The sequence below is a fragment of the Diabrotica virgifera genome, chromosome 9 (assembly GCF_917563875.1).
Source record: "Diabrotica virgifera virgifera chromosome 9, PGI_DIABVI_V3a".
Taxonomy (NCBI): Eukaryota; Metazoa; Arthropoda; class Insecta; order Coleoptera; family Chrysomelidae; genus Diabrotica; species Diabrotica virgifera.
In genome coordinates this window covers 178,446,271-178,469,550 of record NC_065451.1, presented here as the reverse complement: position 1 = coordinate 178,469,550, position 23,280 = coordinate 178,446,271, and the positions used below count along the sequence as shown (strand labels likewise).

The 23,280-nt window shown below is 33.1% G+C and overlaps 1 protein-coding gene across 5 annotated transcripts in view; it reads left to right on the top strand.

Annotated features, from left to right (window-relative positions):
• The window catches only part of LOC126892014 (zinc finger protein 235-like), a 92,300-nt gene that overhangs the window by 52,976 nt on the left and 16,044 nt on the right, over positions 1-23,280 (top strand). For 2 of the 5 annotated variants that reach the window (XM_050661428.1, XM_050661431.1), the window contains one exon: positions 17,189-21,591. The exons of the other annotated variants lie outside the window; for them this stretch is intronic. In XM_050661428.1, the coding sequence (XP_050517385.1) occupies positions 17,189-18,423 (1,235 nt within the window). In that variant the 3' untranslated portion in view covers positions 18,424-21,591. Of the gene's footprint in view, positions 1-17,188; positions 21,592-23,280 lie in introns of those variants that run through there. 5 annotated transcript variants of the gene reach the window in all.

Here is a 23,280-nt window from a genome sequence, read left to right as displayed (position 1 = left end):
TATGAACCAGATACTGTGCACATTATCTTCACATATGGTTTATAAATCCCAGGCTATTTTAAATAAATTAAATAAGGGTGAAATATAATAAAAATTGTTGAAAATATTGAATATTATGTTAATTATGTTTAAGAAAAAACAATGAGGGTATATTATTATTAGAGTTATTTGAAAGTTATTGATACGAAGAGAAAAAATAGTAAAATTGGAAATTATTATTAAAACAAATTGACATGCAAATTTAGTTATATAAAAACCTGTCCCTACAAAAAGTAGGCGGATTGCTTCTTCCAACCTTCAGTGAAGATGATGAGGGGAGAGCCAAATGAGGTATCCTCTGGTTTCCCAACCCTAGGGAGGTACTCCACACCAACAGGAAGGTACGGCAAGCAGGTAGCTGCCCAGTATCGGAAAACTCAACTTTTATTCCACAAAAACCAAACAAAACATCCACATTCCATCCAAAATATCCCCAAAATGATTATTTATTCCAAAAAAAGCAAATTAAAGTATGATTGACTTAATTTTCCATCTTCTTATTTTCTTCCGTGGCTAAAAGCATAAGAATCTCCTATTAGCTGGTGTTCCTTAAGTACACAAAAAACAGGGCATATAAGAAAGGTATAAAAACCTTATAAAAATTTCTAGAAAAAATTTACCGAAAAAAGATGAGCTATTGACATTTATAAGTAAGTGTCATTAACCTTGAACAAAAATGGAAATGTAAAGAAATGGAAGGACATATGAACCAAGAAGATATGTATATATTGCAATAAGGGATTACTTTATAGACGTAGATACTAAAAGGAAATGAAAAGTGTCATTACTTCAGAAATTATGTTGAACTGGAAATTTAATTTTAAAGAATTTTTCTTGTAGAAAAATGAATTTGATAGTGAGATTGACTCGTTACGACCTGATGTTTTATATTTATAGAATAACAATTATAATATTACTATAAGTATTGTATTGAGAATGAGAACCATGTTTTTTTTACAAGAATACTTAATAGCCGACTTACCCACTGTTTTCCAAAAGGAAACTTGGAAATAAAACTCTTCCTCTCACCGCACAAATAAAAAAAAATAGCTCTTTTAAAATAAACCAATCTTATAATAAATGAATATTTTAACTAAATATTGTATTCTTTAAACAGTGACCACGGAAAAATTTACTTGTTCATCCAACCAGATTGAAAATTGAAGTGACAATCCTCTCCGATGGGCGATATGACATGCCCCTCCGTCGGAAGCCGTACAGCCACACGCTAAGACCAGAATTCCCCAAGCGTAGTACCAACCTTATATTATATTTGGTCACAAATCTAGGTAACCCGTTCTAAGCACGAACGCATAACTGGTTGCATACTTATTAGGTGGCTTATAGGAATAAATATAATAATATCGTAACGATGGCACTCATCGTTACAAGTCTTATCACAGTTCAACAATAATTTATTCCCAGCAAACCATCTCTCAGCCCTCTCCAGATTTTCACCTGTTTTTAAGAGCAACTCTTCAACAGTTTTGGCCAAAATCAGATAATTTGAGTCATCTGCGAAATTAATAAGGCTAGATGATTCATCTGTTACAAATTCAGCAAGATCATTGATGTATACAAGAAATAAAAAAGGTCCAAGAACACTTCCCTGGGGTACCCCCAACTCGAGGTTCAGTGCTTCTGAGAGTGTTCTCTCACCATTAGTTTCGAGACAAACTCTCTGTGACCTTCCTGTGATAAATGACTCTATCCAACGTAAAGCTGGGCCTCGTATTCCATACTTGTCAAGTTTGATCAGCAGTATTTGATGATCTACTAAACTGTCAAATACTTTTGACAGATCTAGAAAAGCTACTAGTGTTTTGTTTTTAGTTCCAGGTTTTCAAGTATTTTAGTAACAAAGTCAAATATAGCTGTATCAGTTGATTTGCCCTTTAGGAAACCATGCTGTGTTTGTTTGAGAAGATTTTTTGACCTGAAGAAATTTTCAAGTCTATTATACATAGCTTTTTCAAAAATCTTAGAGAAGGATGAGAGAAGACTGATGGGTTGATAATTTTCCACTTTAGTAGGATCACCTTTTTTGTGCAGTGGTTTCACCAGAACTTTAAATTTTGTGGAAAGTAGCCATATGAGAAGGAATTATTTATAATCTATGATGGATCGCATGGATTGACTACTATAATAATAATTATTGTTGGCAAATCTCGTAAACTTAGTGTTGTCAAAGATATAATTATCAAAAGGCATCATCTGCCCCCTTCATATTATAGCTCTAATAGGACATGGTTCACCAGAGATATTTTCAAAAACTGATTTTCAAAGGATTTGTACCTGAATTAAAAAAAAATTCAAGAGAAGAAACTGTTAATACCGACTAAAGAGGTGAAACGTTTATCGATTTTAGAAAAAGCTCCTGCTAATCCCCCTGAAAGTATTCTAAATTCAGAAGATCATCATCATCATCTTGGTGCTACAGCTCTTAGAGGGCCTCGACCTTCTCAAGCTTTCTACGCCATTATGTTCTGTCCCTTGCTTGCATTTTCCAGTTGCCGACTCCGACTCCGATCTTCTCGGCATCTTGTGTTACCTCGTTTGATACGAGAATTATAAAAAAAAATATGCATTGAAATCCAGATCCCGTAATTTTTTTAGCGTTATAAAGTGAGTACAAAGACATACATATTTAAAATAAAAATGTATACCATTTTTATTCAGTTGCAATGCGAAGGCAAAACAATCTTACTTTTCAATCAGAATACGGAGCGCAGTCCAGTCCTCTGAATCGGGATTTTCGCCTCTTATTGAAGCCTCATCGGAAAGAACGTAGGCACTGTTCTCCATACTCTAACTGACTAGCGTCGAGAGTTTTTCCCACCCATTGCAACCGAAGTGAAGGTATTAGGTGACTAGCGTCATCTGGCAATTGAAGACCTTGGGACCAGAAGGGGACAAGCCACAATTTCGTCAAAAATGAGTTAAGGTAGAAATCGCACACTTTAAGACCATAGTAATGTCCCAAACAGAAAATATCAGCAGTTTTCTCATAGATGGCGCCGCTGTAGTTAAGTCCCGTTGTGTCACCATTACTTTATATTGCAACAGAAGGTGACAAGCCACAGTAGTAATCAACATGGCATCGGAACATTCCCGTGCATGTAAACGGAAAATAGACTTTTCTGAGTTTGATTCTGAACACAGTGACCAAGATACGTTTTTAAATAAAAGCGAAGATGACAAAGACTATACAGTATCCGAAAGTAGCACCGATTGAGAAAATATAAACTCAGGGACAGTAAGTTTATTAAATGTGTGGCTTGTCCCCTTATGTTATATATTCTGAACCTAAAAATATTAGGATTGTTCCAAAGGTTTTTTGTGGCTTATCCCTTTTTAGTAAAATATCTACTTTATTGTAGGAAAATGAATAGGTTTATACCCCACAGACTTCTCGAGTCCTCTTGCCAACTCTAGAAAAGAAGGCGCCTTCTAGATGGAGACACAAGGATACCTAACGACATAAAAAATTAAATGCAAGACTAAAACAAATCTAGTTTACGAATATGTATATATAAATACAAAAGGGAAGAAAATAGAACCAAAAAAATTAGGTGCACCTTGCGGTTGCAAAAAACAGTGTAGGCAGAAATTGGTGTTTGCCAACAGATTCGAGATTGAGAATAATGAACCACTGGAAGACATTGAACATTTGGACGACTTTTCAGATAATATTGAAAATTTTGACAACAATTATTTTATTGTTGCATTTTATGTTCATATTTTAGAATATAATTTTTTATACAAAAGGGGATAAGCCTCATATTTTTTAAAAAAATGTTCAAAAACTCAAAAACCATTAAATAAACATTTGTGTTATTTATGTTGTGTATTTAATATCATATTTCCAAGCGATTATGGGTCTTACTACCAAGAAAAATTTAAAAATTGGATTTCAGGATTTGAAAATAAGTTTAAAATGATGTTTACTCCAAAATATTGTTTGGTGGCATACCCCCTTCTGGTCCTAAGGTAGTCAATTGAAAGATGAAGTTAGTTTTCAATCCTAATAGCAAAATTAATAATATTGAAAATATTAAAAATATTACTAAAATATTTTTAAATTGAAAACTTATTGGTACATTTCCCTGGTGACACCTCCAAGGCTTCTACAATTTGCAAGCCAAATGGATGCTGCAGTGAAGACAAAGGGAAGGAATTCTACACTATGCAATTCACATCCCCTGTCTGCAGCTCGGTAAAGTTCCAACAGAAAATGCACCTGGTTACTCTACGGAGTAATACGACTATAAAATAAAAATTAATACCATTTTTATTCAGTTCCAATGCGAAGGCAACACAATCTTACTTTTCAATCAGAATACGGAGCGCAGTCCAGTCCTCTGAATCGCGATTTTCGACTCTTATTGGAGCCTCATCGGAAAGAACGTAGGTACTGTTCTCCATACTCTAAGTGACTAGCGTCGAGAGTTTTTCCCACCCATTGCAACCGAAGTGAAGGTATTAGGTGACTAGCGTCATCTGGCAATTGAAAGATGAAGTTAGTTTTCAATCCTAATAGCAAAATTAATAATATTGAAAATATTAAAAATATTACTAAAAGATTTTTAAATTTAAAACTTATTGGTACATTTCCCTGGTGACACCTCCAAGGCTTCTACAATTTGCAAGCCAAATGGATGCTGCAGTGAAGACAAACTAACTTCATCTTTCAATTGCCAGATGTCGCTAGTCACCTAATACCTTCACTTCGGTTGCAATGGGTGGGAAAAACTCTCGACGCTAGTCAGTTAGAGTATGGAGAACAGTGCCTACGTTCTTTTCGATGAGGCTCCAATAAGAGCCGAAAATCGCGATTCAGAGGACTGGACTGCGCTCCGTATTCTGATTGAAAAGTAAGATTGTTTTGCCTTCGCATTGCAACTGAATAAAAATGGTATACATTTTTATTTTATAGTCGTATTACTCCGTAGAGTAACCAGGTGCATTTTCTGTTGGAACTTTACCGAGCTGCAGACAGGGGATGTGAATTGCATAGTGTAGAATTCCTTCCCTTTATCTTCACTGCAGCATCCATTTGGCTTGCATATTGTAGAAGCCTTGGAGTTGTCACCAGGAAAATGTACCAATAAGTTTTCAATTTAAAAATCTTTTAGTAATATTTTTAATATTTTCAGTGTTATTAATTTTGCTATTAGGATTGAAAACTAACTTCATCTTTCAATTGCCAGATGACGCTAGTCACCTAATACCTTCACGGTTGCAATGGGTGGGAAAAACTCTCGACGCTAGTCAGTTAGAGTATGGAGAACAGTGCCTACGTTACTACGTTCTTTCCGATGAGGCTCCAATAAGAGCCGAAAATCGCGATTCAGAGAACTGGACTGCGCTCCGTATTCTGATTGAAAAGTAAGATTGTTTTGCCTTCGCATTGCAACTGAATAAAAATGGTATACATTTTTATTTTATAGTCGTATTACTCCATAGAGTAACCAGGTGCATTTTCCGTTGGAACTTTACCGAGCTGCAGACGGGGGATGTGAATTGCATAGTGTAGAATTCCTTCCCTTTGTCTTCACTGCAGCATCCATTTGGCTTGCAAATTGTAGAAGCCTTGGAGGTGTCACCAGGGAAATGTACCAATAAGTTTTCAATTTAAAAATCTTTTATTCTCCTTTTCATGAACATTTTTCAGTGCGTCACAAATTATAGAAAAAAAGGTAAGTCCGTGATAATACATATTTATGACATTTATTCTAACGTGACATTTTAGTTAAATCTGACAGTTGTCAAATTTTATTTTCAATTTGGAATAAAACCAAATCAATTGTGTCTATTGCATTTATAAAATGGTATTTTCTTTCATTTGTATAGTCTTATAAATTGTACAGATTATATTGATAATATTATTATTTTATTTAATAAATAATTCTTTTTTGATTATGGCGCCATCTATCGACAACTAGAATAATCACCGAACTAGAATAATTACCGAAGTATTCCCAGACGTGCCTTTTTTTCTGTCACATACAATTTAATGCGTTAGAGAGAAATCGAAAAACTGTGACGCACTGAAAGATGATCATGAGAAAAAGAATAGTAATATTTTTAATATTTTCAGTATTATTAATTTTGCTATTAGGATTGAAAACTAACTTCATCTTTCAATTGCCAGATGACGCTAGTCACCTAATACCTTCACTTCGGTTGCAATGGGTGGGAAAAACTCTCGACGCTAGTCAGTTAGAGTATGGAGAACAGTGCCTACGTTATTACGTTCTTTCTGATGAGGCTCCAATAAGAGCCGAAAATCGCGATTCAGAGGACTGGACTGCGCTCCGTATTCTGATTGAAAAGTAATATTGTTTTGCCTTCGCATTGCAACTGTATAAAAATGGTATCCATTTTTATTTTATAGTCGTATTACTCCGTAGAGTAACCAGGTGCATTTTCCGTTGGAACTTTACCGAGCTGCAGACGGGGGATGTGAATTGCATAGTGTAGAATTCCTTCCCTTTGTCTTCACTGCAGCATCCATTTGGCTTGCAAATTGTAGAAGCCTTGGAGGTGTCACCAGGGAAATGTACCAATAAGTTTTCAATTTAAAAATCTTTTAGTAATATTTTTAATATTTTCAGTATTATTAATTTTGCTATTAGGATTGAAAACTAACTTCATCTTTCAATTGCCAGATGACGCTAGTCACCTAATACCTTCACTTCGGTTGCAATGGGTGGGAAAAACTCTCGACGCTAGTCAGTTAGAGTATGGAGAACAGTGCCTACGTTATTACGTTCTTTCTGATGAGGCTCCAATAAGAGCCGAAAATCGCGATTCAGAGGACTGGACTGCGCTCCGTATTCTGATTGAAAAGTAATATTGTTTTGCCTTCGCATTGCAACTGTATAAAAATGGTATCCATTTTTATTTTATAGTCGTATTACTCCGTAGAGTAACCAGGTGCATTTTCTGTTGGAACTTTACCGAGCTGCAGTGCATAGTGTAGAATTCCTTCCCTTTGTCTTCACTGCAGCATCCATTTGGCTTGCATATTGTAGAAGCTTTGGAGGTGTCACCAGGGAAATGTACCAATAAGTTTTCAATTTAAAATTCTTTTAGTAATATTTTTAATATTTTCAATATTATTAATTTTGCTATTAGGATTGAAAACTAACTTCATCTAACATACATATTTCTTTTTTTGTAATTACAGCTTCAATTTACCGTATACTTCTCGTAGACTCTGCCGATAAGGTAGAGTCGTGTTGGGGAAATCTCGCGTGCCCATAAAATTCTATTAACAAACTTTTAAAAAAGTCATCCAAATAGATTATAGAAAAACATCAGAACATTTTCTATCTAGTCAGGGCCCAGAGCAAGGCCAAATAGAATTCTATTTTGCTGACGTCACAAAATAGAATTTCATAATGGGAGAATCGACGGTTGCTAGGCAACGTGACGTCACTAAAATAGAATTCTATTTGGCGTACTCCCGCACCAGATCATCTTCAGTGACATTCTGTTTAGTAATAGAAACTAGTCCGCTAGTTGATATATACAGGGTGAGGCAGATAACTGGCCTATTAGAAATATCTCGAGAACTAAAGGCAACAGAATCATGAAATTTGGAATACAGGGATTTTGAAGGATGATCTATTAAATGAAAATATTTTCATCTCTTTGCAACCGGAAGTTGCTTATAACTTCGTTTTTTTAATGGGACATCCTGTATATTTTTACATTTTTGGATTCTCTTTGATGTCTTCTTTCTTAAAATATGAGGTTTTGTAATGTTATACAGGGTATTTTAAAAGATAATTACGTTTTTTTATTAATTTCGTAGCAAAATTCACACCCTGTAGAATTGTAGTAGTTTGACAACTAAAACTCTACTTACGTTCAAATGATTTTTAGTATAATCTACTATTGTTAAGAATCATTAGCATAGCTATATTTTTAATTTTAGTATACAGGGTTGGTCGAAACTCGGAATGAGTATTTTCTGAGTTTTCTTAAATGTAACACCCTGTATTTTAGTATTGTAATGAAATGATATTTTATAGTACTTTTTTATTTCTTAAGCATTCCCTATACCTAACTGCTTTAATTTGTGCTTAATTGTTAATCACACCAACAATCTTAACTACGTAGGTATTTTGATAGCTAAACCATTATTGGTAATTTTAAGAAACTGTCTGGATTAATATGTATTTATTTCTGAAAAATTATTTATAATTGAATATTTTCACGGCCAGCCTAATAAAATTTTACGTATTTTTTGTTGCAATTAATGTTTAGCTTTAATCACCAATAACTCACAAATTAAAGCAGTTAGGTATAGGGAATACTTATAAAATAAAAAAGTACTATGAAATATCATTTCATTACAATACTAATGTACAATAAATATATTATACACGACTCACTAAAATAATTAGTTACGCCCCTGTACTACTGATTTCTTAAAATTCAAGTAGTATTTATGTAGACCTTTCTGGAAACTCCAGGTTATTGTTGAGACTTGCATTTCAACCCCTCGCCGCAGCAGATCGTCATTAGCTTCCAAACGAAAATCTCTATTTCTCTCTCATAATCGTTCTCCCGCTATTCGTTGAAAAAGGCCGCATACCGGTCTTTTTTTGCTATTCGTTTTATACCGCTTAGATTATTCAATTTGCTCAGTATTACCAATGATAATTTATTTAGCGTATTAGTGAGTGCCTTACAAATATCATGGTTCGGCAAATGGAATATGGAATTTAATCAGAGCTCTGAGTCGACGTCCACAAGGAATAAAACTGTAAGTGTTGAACTCTACATATATGTTAACATGACTTATTAGCCGTGATACTGTATGCATTTTGAACCATATACCTCTCATAGCAAATATTTCTTTATGCCATTTATGCAGATAATACTTTAAATCACATTTGAAAAATCGTTACCTACTCTTAACCAGCTTACCTATGGAAATATACTCTATAACCGTACAATAATTACAGGTTACCATTGTTGAGGATACTTTACGTATTGCCTTAACAACTAAAGTACAGGGTGTTCTATTTAAGAACACTCAGAAAATATTCATTCCGAGTTTCGACCAACCCTGTATACTAAAATTTCAAAATTAGCTATACTAATGATTCTTAGCAATAATAGACTATGTTAAAAATCACTTGAACATAAGCAGAGTTTTTAGTGTCAAACTATTACAATTCTACAGGGTGTGAATGTTGCTACGAAATTAATAAAAAAACGTAAATATCTTTTAAAATACCCTGTACAATATTACAAAATCTCATATTTTAAGAAAGAAGATATTGAGGAGAATCCAAAAATGTAAAAATATACAGGGTGTCCCATTAAAAAAAAACGAAGTTACACGCAACTTCCGGTATAACCGGAAGTTCCAAAGAGATGAAAATATTTTCATTTAATAGATCATCCTTCAAAACCCCTTTATTCCAATTTACATGATTCTATTGCCTTTATTTCTCGAGATATTTCTAATAGGCCAGTTATCTGCCTCACCCTATATAGTCTTCAAAAATTACATAATTATTTATTAAAATTATCCTTTTGAAATGCGGCACAATGTCGATACTAATGGATTTTACTATTAGTACTCAAAAGCAGCATGGCTTCCCTGCTCGAAAAACTGAAGGGGTACTTGTCAAGATGAGTTCGAGGTCAAGACGAAATTCGGTCTGTGTCACTTTTCTTGACTTGTTATTCCAAAAGTATACTTTTAATAAAATTATGTAATTTTTAAGACGCTATAGCAACTAGTGGGAGTAGTGGGCTAGTTTCAATTAGTACACTGAATGTCACTGAAGATGATTTGACTAGATCGAAAACGTTCTGGACGTTCTTGGATGACTTTTTTAAAAGTTTTTTATAAAATTTTATACCATTACACAAACCAAAGTTTTTTACTACTATGGTTTTTCAAATACCCGTAATTCTCATTAAAAAAATAATCGATTACGTCATCATGCCCAGATGGATGACGTCACTACTAGTAACATATATATGTCAAAAAATCACAACTAAATAAAAATCAACCTCTTTCGGGATTTTTCCTTAGAGTCGACAGTTTAAGAAATAACGAATTTATTCCTTTCCTTTGCATCATACTGTATTTAATAGGAATTTGAATTTTGTAATTTCATGAGTACGTAGTAACTTTTTAATAATTAATTTATTAATCCCTTTAAACACTGCACTCTTTAGGTTGCACTATTTAATCAATTAAGTAATTCAAATAATTTAGTAATTTATTTAAATATTAATTCCTCATTAATGTTTAATAAAAAGATTTTTATTACTTAAGTAGTTAGTGGCTTCGACGGCAGTACTTGAGGAGTGGTTTTTCCTTAGTTTTTTCCAAAAACGTGGCTAGGAGCGCTTTGTTGCGTACGGCACCAAAGTAGCGTGCTTTTTTTAACCTAAGCACGCTTTGAAAATCACAACCGCAACGAGTATTTTTATGAAGGGGGAACATTTTCTATCGAACACCACAAAAATTTTATTTTTTAAATGTTAAAAAAATTAATTTATTGATTTTTTTATAAGCCTATGGCAGGGTACCATTAATGGGACAATATTATTATATATGAAATTCAAATAATCGTGCATAACAAATCACTTATTTAAGTATTAATTGTATTAAATTCTATCGATAACAACAAAATTTTAATTTTTTAACCGTTAAAAAAATTATTTTTTGATTGATTTTTGAGGCTATTTAGTAAAATCGCCGAAAAACGGGGGTTTTGGGTTTTTGTGCATGCTGTGGAAAAAAATAAGTTTTATTAGCTGATTTGATGGTAAAGGTAAATATACATATAAAAAGGTAAATGATCATTAATTTAGCTGTATGTGGTTGAGGTTATGTATAAATAAGTTTTTTCAATTTTTAAGTATTTTCCACGTCGAAAATGATAATGATGCCTATGCTATTCGAAAGAATGGAGAAAAATTCACAAAAAAACAATATTTTAAAGTTGGCGAAAACTTTCCAACATAACCTAAAAACCAATACAGCGTCTGAAAAAAGGGCCGATGTAGCGCAGGTGGTAGTGTGCTTGGCTCGCATGCCGGTGGTCCGGAGTTCAAATCCTACCGCCACACAGTGGTCCAAAAACCCGAAAAGATAGCAAAATATGAAAGCGTTTTTTGATTTGCATGAAATTAGGCATCCAGGGGTTTTTGAGGTTGCTAATTACGAATCCGAAGCCTAAATTGCAAAAAACAAAATGGCGGATGTAAGATTGGGGGTTTATGTATTTTAAATATATGTAATACCGTCGAAATTTGATATCTGGGGGTTTTTGAGGTTGCTGATTACGAATCCGAAATCAAAATTTCAAAAAACAAAATGGTGGAAGCAATCCGCCAATTTTTTATTCCAACGTTAAATTCCTTTATTAATCATATGAAAGTCATAACTAATTTTTACTTTATTTTCCAACAATACTGTACCTGACCCTTTTATCTACGATTTTACCCTACGATACTGAAATAACTAAAGATCTACAGTTATAACAACTACCTGCATGCTGCGGCATGATCTGTTTATTCTGTGTTGTTAATGATTCATATTGAAACTCATAGCACAGAACGCCTGAACAAAAAATTCTCGCAAAACCAAAGGGGCAGATAGTGGCAGCTAATTTTTTTTTTGAATCTTAAAGAGAGAAATATAAGCTAAAAGATGATTGTAGTAACATCTTGGAATTCGATGGAATATATAACTCTTTGGCTATCTGAAAATTTAATTTTTTCAAAATATATACTTTCTTATTACTTAACTTCAACTTAAAATCTACTAAATGTAACACATATACAAATATTTTTATATTATCGGCTTTTATTAAGGATGGCTCCACGAATATCCTCCATTTTGCAGAATTAAATTTGCGCACTTCGTTTTCGAGATACACGCACAAGACTGTGCGTATAAAATATTCATTATTCTTAACTGCGCTTCTGTTCCGTACGAAGGTCAACTTTAAACTGAACTGGAAATTCAGATATAGGAGATATAGCTCTAGGGTTGCCAACACTGAATAGGCAATTTAATTCTTTTTTAGAAAATGTAATAATATTCTAGAAACGTTGAATTTTTTTTTGACTTTTGGCCAGCTTTTTTGGCATTTTGGACCACTGTGCGCCGGCAAGAACAACTAGACATTTTTAAAATGTCTATAGGCCCCAGGTCGACTCAGCCTGAATAAAATCCAGGGGTAATAATAGGCGGTTGAAGCGTAGCACTGGCCCTGTTACCTTCCTTTGTATACCGTAGGCCCTAGATATAGCAGACTACTCCCAAATATATAACTCCAACTATATACTCCCAAAGCCGCGTGCGGTATAAAACGGGAGACTATTATTATTAACCTAAAATTTTTTTGAAAATTTCAAAAAAATTTCCTGTGCTCAATTTTGAAGCTAAAAATCTGAAAACAATCAGGTAGCTTTGTATTGTTAAGATACGCCTTCGTTAATTTTTTCGACCTGATAATATATCCCCTTTGTTCATATTTAATTGTAGATTTATACTAAGTTATATTTTACAAAAATATAAATTTATCATTGAGCTCAGATGTCTTTCCAGAGATATGGAAGAGAAGTTCACTCGGGTGAAAAAAATCGATCCACTGAAAATTTGGCCATTTTTGATGTCTCGAATTTCCTAAACCTGTTGTCCGATTTAAGTGATTTTTTTACCATGTTATAGCCTTATTCATTAACAATATCGCTGTAATAAAATTGTTTCTAGACAGGTAAACTGTCATTGTATACCGGGTGTACGAATCAAACTGTGTTTTTTTCTCAAAGTTCGCATCACCCTGTGGACTATTCTAGCGTTTATAAAATACTGGAATTAAAAACCAACTATAGCCTCAGGTTTTCTTAACATTTTGTTTTTCGATTCCTTCGCTTATGTTGGATGATAAAAAAGTTAGGTACTTTAACAGCTGGCCAGGTTCGTCATCAGTGCAGGGTGTTTCGAAATAAGTGCGGCAAAATTTAAGGGTTAATTTTACACATAAAAATACTGACAGTTTGCTTTATAATCATATGTCCGCAAACGCTTCGTTTCCGAGATACGGGATGTTCAATTTTTTTGCAAACTGACGATTTATTTATTGCTTTAAAACCAGTTGAGATACGCAAATCAAATTTGGTTGGTTTTAAGAAGTAGGTATTGCACATTTTTTGACTTACAATTAAGAATTTAACATTCACCATTAGCGCGCAAACGGGTATTATGACCGATCATATTACCCGTATGGACGCCAATGGTGAATATAAAACTCTTAATGGTATGTCAAAAAAATATACAAATAGCAATAACTACGTCTTAAAACCCACCAAATTTGTCATATAAATCGTCAGTTTGTGAAAAAAAATGAACATCCCGTATCTCGGAAACGAAGCGTTTGCGGACATATGATTATAAAGCAAACTGCCATTATTTTCTCATGTAAAATTACCCCTTAAAGTTTGTCGTACACAGATTAATTCGTACACCCGGTATACAATGACAGTTTACCTGTCTAGAAACAATATTATTACAGCGATATTGTTAATGAATAAGGCTATAACGTGGTAAACAAATCACTTAAATCGGACAACAGGTTTAGGAAATTCGAGACATCAAAATGACCAAATTTTTAGTGGATCGATTTTTTTGCACCTGAGTGTATTACTCCAGTCCATAAAGGTGGTAATAGAGAAAATATTGAAAACTACCGAGCTATATCTAAAATTTCAGTTTTTGCTAAATCTTTTGAAGGGATTGTAGCTGCAAAACTCGGTCAATTATTGAACCCTACTTTAATGACCGACCAACATGGTTTTATTCCGGGACATTCTACTACTACCAATCGTTTAGTTTTACAAAAATTTGTGTTGGATGCTCTTGAAGGCTATGACCAGGTCGATGTCATTTATACTGAATTTTCAAAGGCATTCGATAGAGTTAAGCATACTGTCCTAATTACTAAACCATATAATCTGGTTTACATGGTAGATTATTAGACTGGATGGAGAGCTACCTCTCAGATAGAACTCAAGTTGTAAAAATTAACCAATTTCTGTCATCTACTATCAATGTAACCTCTGGCGTTCCACAGGGTGTTTTTTAATTGTTTTGTAAATGATATTAAAAATTGTTTTTATCATAGTAATATTCTTCTCTATGCTGATGATTAAAAAATTTATGTCATAAAAAATTCCAATGACTGTAGTTTATTACAGAATGATTTGAGTAGACTGTTGGATTAGTGTAACTTAAATGCTTTGAATTTGAACATAAATAAATGTAAGGTACTTCGATTTTTTAAAAACAAACATCCGATTCCATTTGAATGCCACATTGGACCGAATATTTTAGAGGTAATCACAATATTTAAGGATCTTGGGGCAATTTTTGACCCTACAGTAAGCTTCAGGGACCATTTTTCTTACCTTTCTAATCTTCTTCATGTACCTTGTCCGTTACGGACGTTGGCTATTATCATAGCAATTTTAATTTTGTTTGTGGCGTTTCTGAATAACTCGATCGATGTTAGTCCAAACCATTGAAGTAAGTTTTAAAGCCATGAGTGTCTTCTTCTTCCGGGTCCGCGTTTGCTTTCTATTTTTCCCTGTATTATAAGTTGGAGTATATGATATTTATCATGTCTCATAATATGACCGAGATATTCAAGTTTCTGTTTCTTAATTATTGTGAAAGATATTTCTTTTTGTTTTCCTTTTCGGCCAATACCTCTACGTTGGTGGTGTGAGTGGTCCGGGATATTTTGAAAATACGTCGATACACCTACATTTCGAATGCCTCCAGCTTCCTCATTAGTGTTTCCGTTAGTGTCCATGCCTCTGCGCCATACAGCCAGACTGGAAATGCACAGCATTTTGGCAGCCGTATTTTTAGTGGAAGAGATATGTCGGAATGGTTGAATATATTTCTGATGTTGTTTCTAGTAGATCCATGAAACTTTTAAGTTTCATGATACGTAGCCTCTCTGAATTTGATAATCTTTATTGTCTCAAAACATCTACTGTTCCTTTTTTAGATCGGTATTGGAATATGGTAGCAATATTTGGTCTCCGCATTATAAATGATACAAAGATATGTTAGAAAGAGTACAGAAAAGGTTCTTACGATTTATTGCTTTTAAATTGAGAATACTTGTAAATGAAATCGAATAAATTGTTTTACAATCTTTAATTAAATTGCCTGCTCTTGAAGAAAGGCGAATATTGCTAGATGTAGCTTTTATACAGGGTGTTTGGTAAAAAATGGGCCATAGCTTAACCTGAAATTTCTGAGGTTAAAATAGGTCGATTTAAGTTAACTTACCTTAGTACAAAAGTTGATAATAACCGAGATACAGGGTGTCAAAGTTAAACTTTAATTTTATTTATTTTTGAATATTTCCTGACAGGCATGGGACAACAACACGAAATTTGGTAAGTGGTGCTGGTATTGTATAATCTACTAAATTATGTTAAACAAACGTTTCGGGCTACTGCCAGAGGCGTACAACGGGGGAGCGTGAATGGTTGACCCTTCCCAAATTCTGCGCCACTGGCGGAATTGCTATTTTAGTGCAATTTTTTGATTCTGCATCTGCAATACTTTCTATGTAAAAAACATACTCTTCATTCGTAACGATTAAGCCATTAGTTTTCGAGATATTTGAAGCTAAAAACGAAGGAGCATAATACATTAAGCAAAATAAGTGTGTCTTTTCATTTTTAACTTCAAATATCTCGAAAACTAATGAAGTTACCAATGAAGAGTATATTATTTGTATAGAAAGTATCGGAGAATCTAAAAATTATGCTAGAAAAGCAGTTTCATCAGTGGCGTAGAATTTGGGAAGGGTCAACCATTCACTTTCCCCTGTCGTACACATCTGGTAGTAGCCAGAAACGATTATTTAACATAATTTAGTAGGGTGTACAGTGCCTACAGTTTCTGTAGGCACAAATATGTCAAATTATTTTAAAGTATTCTATTTTTTTTTAATAATTTATTCTTTATTTAAAACTTAATTATGTGTGCCCGGTACTATAAAACTATTTGATATATCCTTATGGTACTTGGCAGAAAGTGTAGGTACTATACACCCTACTAAATGATGTTAAATAATCGTTTGTGGTTAATACCAGAGGCGTACGACAGAGGAAAGTGTATGGTTGACCCTTCCCAAATTTAACGCCAGTGATGAAACTATTTTAGCATACTTTTTCGATTCTCCAATACTTCTATGCAAATAATATACTCTTCATTCGTAACGATAAAGTCATTAGTTTTCGAGATATTTGAAGTTAAAAATGAAATTGCACACTTATTTTGATTAATGTATTATGGTCCTTCGTTTTTAACTTCAAATATCTCGAAAACTAATGGCTTTATCGTTACGAATGAAGAGTATGTTATTTACATAGAAAGTATTGGAGAATCAAAAAATTGCACTAAAATAGAAATTCCGCCAGTGGCGTAGAATTTGGTAAGGGTCAACCATTCACGTTCCCCCGTCGTACGCCTCTGGTAGTAGCCAGAATAGCCAAACGTGTGTTTAATATAATTTAGTAGGGTGTACAGTACCAGCACCACTTACCAAATTTCGTGTTGTTGTCCCATGCCTGTCAGGAAATATTCAAAAATAAATAAAATAAAAGTTTAACTTTGACACCCTGTATTTCGGTTATTATCAACTTTTGTACTAAGGTAAGTTAGCTTAAATCGACCTATTTTAACCTCAAGAATCTAAGGTTAAGCTATGGCCCATTCTTTACTAAACACCTTGTATATAAATTAATTCGAGGAGGCATTAATGCTAGTGGTCTTTTGGAAAATGTTTACTGTCGTATTCCCTGTAGAGACACCAGATCCCAAGACTTATTTTATTTAGAATTTCATAATCGAACTTATACTGTAAATAAACTCTTACAGAGAATGTGTAGAAATGCAAAGAAATTTAATAGTAATGATTTTTTTCATTTATTACTAAGTATGTACTATTAAGAATAAGATCCAAAATGCCTTTTAATGTAATCACATTGTGCTTTAATAGTTAAGTTAAGCTTAAGTTGATTTGTAAAAATAAATGGCAAGTCCGTAAATAAACATTACATTACACTATTTTAGGTTATTCCCAAGCGGAGAAGAAATTGGAAATTATGGGGACACTTATTACACATTCATCTTATGAAGGAAATTATATGACTCGACAAGATGAAGGAAAAGCATTAAATCAAAATATGGAAGTTGCGGCTGGACAAAGACGTTTCCAGTGCGAACTTTGTTTTAAACATTTTAGACAAGCAGGTCATTTGAAAACACATTCGAGAGTACACACTGGAAAAAAACCGCACAAGTGCAAGATTTGTTTCAAGCAGTTTTCTCAGAGAAGTAATTTAAATATACATTTGAGATGGCACGCTGGAGAAAAACCTCATAAGTGTGAAATTTGTTTTAAGCATTTTAGTCAAGGAAGTCATTTGAAAACCCATTTGAAAGTACACACTGGAGAAAAAGCTTATAAGTGTGAGATTTGTTTTAAGCAATTTAGGTATGCAAATCAATTGAAACTACATTTGAGAGTGCACACTGGAGAAAAACCTCATAAGTGTGAAATTTGTTTTAAGCAATTTAGTCAAGGAAGTCATTTGAAAACCCATTTGAAAGTACACACTGGAGAAAAAGCTTATAAGTGTGAGATTTGTTTTAAGCAATTCAGTGATGCAAATCAATTGAAACTACATTTGAGAGTGCACACTGGAGAAAAACCTCATAAGTGTGAAATTTGTTTTAAGCAATTTAGTCAAGGAAGTCATTTGAAAACCCATTTGAAAGTACACACTGGGGAGAAAGCTTATACGTGTGAGATTTGTTTTAAGCAATTTAGTGATGCAAAGCAATTGAAACTACATTTGAGAGTGCACACTGGAGAAAAACCTCATAAGTGTGAAATTTGTTTTAAGCAATTTAGTCAACGAAGTAATTTGAAAACCCATTTGAAAGTACACACTAGAGAAAAAGCTTATAAGTGCGAGATTTGTTTTAAGCAATTTAGTGATGCAAAGCAATTGAAACTACATTTGAGAGTGCACACTGAAGAAAATCCTCATAAGTGTGAAATTTGTTTTAAGCAATTTAGTCAAGGAAGTAATTTGAAAACCCATTTGAGAATACACACCGGAGAAAAACCTTATAAGTGTGAAATTTGTTTTAAGCAATTTAGTGATGCAAGTAATTTGAAAGGACATTTGAGAATGCACACTGGAGAAAAACCTCATAAGTGTGAAGTTTGTTTTAAGCAATTTAGTCGTGGAAGTCATTTGAAAACCCATTTTAAAGTACACACTGGAGAAAAAGCTTAGAAGTGTGAGATTTGTTTTAAGCAATTTAATGATGCAAGTCAATTGAAACTACATTTGAGAGTGCACACTGGAGAAAAACCATACAAGTGTGAATTTTTTTAAGCAATTTAGTCTTGCAGGTTCTTTGAAAACACATTTGAGAGTACATACACACTGGAGAATAACCTATAATTATTATAGGATATACTTAATATTATATACAAAGTGGACCGTTTGTATATTAATAAAAGCAAAAGTAACTGGAGTAAAAAAACGTTTATTGTTTATTGTAAATAAGTAGGTACACTTCGCGTCATAAGAAACTGGTACAACTCTTATAACCGAAAATCCCTTTTTCTACAAACACCATTCAAAATGCACTTTTCTGCACAGTTTTATGTTAGCAAACTTGATATTTTCTCACAGTATAAGATATTTGACATTAGTGTGCAAAAAGGTGACGTTTCTGTGCCGGAATAGTATATTGTGTAACAAGTGCAGAAAAGTACTAATTTCTCACGAGTTTGAAAAGTTGCGGTACGAGCGCAAGCGAGTTTAATTATAAGAATACGAAGATTAATTATAATAATATGTGATAAATTTTAACCTGTATGTACCTAATTAATACTAATCAATTTAAATTCCTTATACCCAAACAAATTGCACAGAAATCAGTTAAAAAATTAATGCACTGCCTTAATTTGTTTAAATTTAAACTATTTTAAAAAATTATTACACCATAGTGTCACATTTGACGTTATATTTATGTAGTCACGGATTTACTTCATTCAACGTATCTTGCAGAGGTTGCTAAATTCTTATTGGGTATTTGATAATTATAAAATGTTGAATAAGAATGAAATTGCAAAATAAAACAGTTGTAACATCCATAATTTAATTTCTATTCTATTGGGACCGTGTAAGTTCGGCAAAGCGACACCTGGTTTCTACGCTCAGCAACATTTTTCGCACTTTTAATTATATTGGCCAATTATATTAGTCCTGGTTGCTGGCTAATTGTCAAGGCCATAGTCCAAAAAAATAAGAAGAAAAAGTCAGATTCAGGTTATGTTATTAAAACGTAAACAATTGTATGTAGTAAATAAAATTAGTAAATAAAATGCAGTACTGCAAGCAAAATACAATTAATTAAATTTATACATTTATATAATAATTGCATATCATATCAATATTGAGGAGCAATATATAATTTTTCTTCTTGAATGACAGTAGGTATGAAATATACGTCAGTTTGACAATTTCAATTGACAATATGAATTATTTAAGAAAGTTGCAATATTTCTCCGCTATTCGCGCACGATCGTTTCTCGTATCCCCTCCAAGTACTTGCACACCTCTAATAGTTAAATATAATAATTATCTTATAGGTTATATATTTGTCTAAACTTTAACCATGGATTTTAAACAGAATATAACGTTACTCAGAATGAGGTAGTCAACTGTGCAGAAAAGAACATTCCGGCACAAAAACGTCACTTTTCTGCACACTAATGTCAAATATCTTATACTGTGAGAAAATATCAAGTTTGCTAACATAAAACTGTCCAGAAAAGTGCATTTTGAATAGTAGTTGTAGAAAAAGTTCTTTTCTGCACAGTTGGCTACCTCATTCTGAGTAACGTTATATTCTGTTTAAATCCGTGGTTAAAGTTTAGACAAATATATAACCTATAAGACAATTATTATATTAACCTATAGAATAGAAATTAAATTATTGATGTTATAACTGTTTTATTTTACAATTTCATTCTTATTAAACATTTTATAATCATCAAATAGCCAATAAGAATTTAGCAACCTCTGCAAGATACGTCGAATGAAGTAGGTTTTGTGTAAATCCGTGACTACATAAATATAACGTCAAATATGACACTATTGTGTAATAGTTTTTTAAAATACATAGTTTAAATTTAAACAAATTAAGGCAGTGCATTAATTTTTTAACTGATTTCTGTGCAATTGTTTCGGTATAAGAAATTTAAATTGATTAGTATTAATTACATACAGTTTAAAATTTATCACATATTATTATAATTAATCTTCGTTTGGAAATTGTGATTTTTATTTTTAGGAAAAACGGTGCTTGTAGAAAAAGTATAGTGTGTAACACGTGCAGAAAGGTAATTTCTCACTCGTTTGAATTGCGACACTCGCTTGTGCTCGTACCGCAACTTTTCAAACTCATGAGAAATTAGTACCTTTCTGCACTTGTTGCACGACATACTATTTTCATGTAGTGTAAGTTGACCTTGTCACAAGTGTCATTCTAATTTCTATGGCAACGTTGCCAGTCCAACGAAAATATGTCAAACCAGGTAAAATCAGGGCTGTGCGGCAGACCACATTTTTTTAGTATACAGGGTGTTCGATAACACAGTGGCAGACCTAACTTATGTTTTTTTTAACGGAACACTCTATACTTTATTTTATATTCGAAATCCTGTTAACTTCTCCATCACAAAAATATAAAGGTTTGTAGTGTTATACAGGGTATTTACAAAGTTGTAACCAATTTTGTATGAAAATCGTAACAAGTTCAACTCCCTGTATAAATAAAAATAAGCACAACAGCAATGGTTTATTAATGCCATATTTTTGTATTTATTGTCACAATTTTTAAGAATTATTGATATTGTTAATTTTCTTTATATCAAATATACAGGGTGAGTTAAAACGCAAGTACATTATTTTCTCAGTAATGTTAAATGGAACACCCTGTATTTTGTATCATTATTGAAAAGTAACATTAACGTACTTTAATTTTTATATAACATTCCCTATGCCCAAATTTATTGTTTTCGAGATATTTTCATTTTTCAGAGCAAATTATTTTAGGTGTTTAAATTTATCTAAATTTTAAGTAAGCCACGACTGAATTCACAATTGAAGATTACCGATTATCAATCCGGTAATCAATGTAACACTGTAGCAAATAAAGAAATAAAAATAATTTATTAGTAATACATTTTACAAACAAAAACACAACCACTACATGCAACATTTTTGAAACAATTAAAAACTATCTTTTTATGTAAATGCAACAAATAAACAAAAAAAATTAGTAATAAATTTTACAAAAAAACACACAAACACAAAATACAATATTTTGTGAAGACAATTAAACACTACTTTTGTATGTAAATGTAACAAATAAAGAACGAAACATAATTTATCAGTTAGTCCTGTCGGCAGTAGGGGTACAACGGCCTCCTTAATTCAGATGGACTTACCCAAGTTTTCTTTATGTATTTTGACCCGAAGAACACGAATTTTTTGGGTAACATTCGATCCGGATGTCGATAAGATTGTTATAAACAAAGAACTTGAGGAATCATATAACAGCGATTTTTCGCAAAACAAAACATGGTTTTGTATTCTTTGGGTCATTCTAAGCAAAAAATTATTTTACAAGTTTTTTGGTAGGATGCATAGTTTTCGGCATAAACGGGGTTGAACTTTCAAAAAATCGAAAAATTGCAATTTTTGAACCCGAATAACTTTTGATTGAAAAATAAAATAGCAATTCTGCTTACCGCATTTGAAAGTTCAAGTAAAATTCTATCGGTTTTGATTATTTTCATTGCTAGAAATTAATTTTTTTATTGTTAAACAAAGCTATCAACACATAGTGATTGAATGATGTTTTCAATGCATTTCTAATTTGAAATCGAACGAGTAGGCGCGCATACATAATGTCTACGTACATTACGTCCATTAAAACGCATGCATTGGGCCCGGGAAACACTATTGTGTTTATACCTTTATTTAACAAATAAAAACTTATTTTTTAGCAATGCAAACAATCAAAACCGATAGAATTTGACTTGAACTTTCAAATGCAGTAATCAGAATTGCTATTTTATTTTTTAATCAAAAGTTATTCCGGTTCAAAAATTGCACTTTTTCGATTTTTTGAAAGTTTAACCGCGTTTATCTCGAAAACTACGCGTCATACGAAAAAACTTGTAAGACCATTTTTTGCTGAGAATCACCCAAAAAATATTTTGTTTTGCGAAAAATCGCTGCTATGTAATTCCTCAAGTTCTTTGTTTATAACAATCTTATCGACATCCGGATCAACTGTTACCCAAAAAATTCGTGTTCTACGGGTCAAAATACATAAAAAAACTTGGGTAAGTCCATCTGAATTAAGGAGGCCGTTGTACCCCCCTTGGCGACAGGACTAAGTATTACATTTTGCAAAAAAACATGTTTGAACAAATTAGAAGCTACTTTTAATAAAATATTTTTAATATTTAATTACATAAGGTGTTCAAAATTATCTCCTAACACATTTATGTACGTCTAAAAACGATCATTGAATGAGCTACTTACTCTACGGAGCATTTGTAAATTAACGCATCGAAATACACTTTGTAGGGGGATGAGGGGTTCTGTTCATCACATATGTGCGATTCAGGTTCAACGGTATCTGGAACTACACCGTTGTCAGTCGATGGGGCAGAAACTGCTGCCAAAGTCGGGCGTCCTCTCCTCCGGATGGGACGAATGGGGACGGTGTTGGTAACACCATCGTCATCGATGAAGCGTTGCAGTGCTGAAATGTGATATTTACCTAAAGATATATTAGGCTGATCTGGAGATGCAATTTCATAAGCTGTAGGAGAAGGTTGGGAAAGGATTATATACGGGCCGTCGCGACGCGGGGCAAACTTAGAAGTGTAACCGGCGTTTGCTTTGCTTAGAAAGTGAGTCTGTACAAGCACTTTATCGCCTTTCTCGTAATGTTCTGTCTCGCGGAGACGCCTATCAGCAAACCGTTTACTTGAGTCTTTCGCCAGTTCGTTTGTTTCTCTCGAACGTAGTAATGCATCAACATGTCGTCGTTAGTATGGA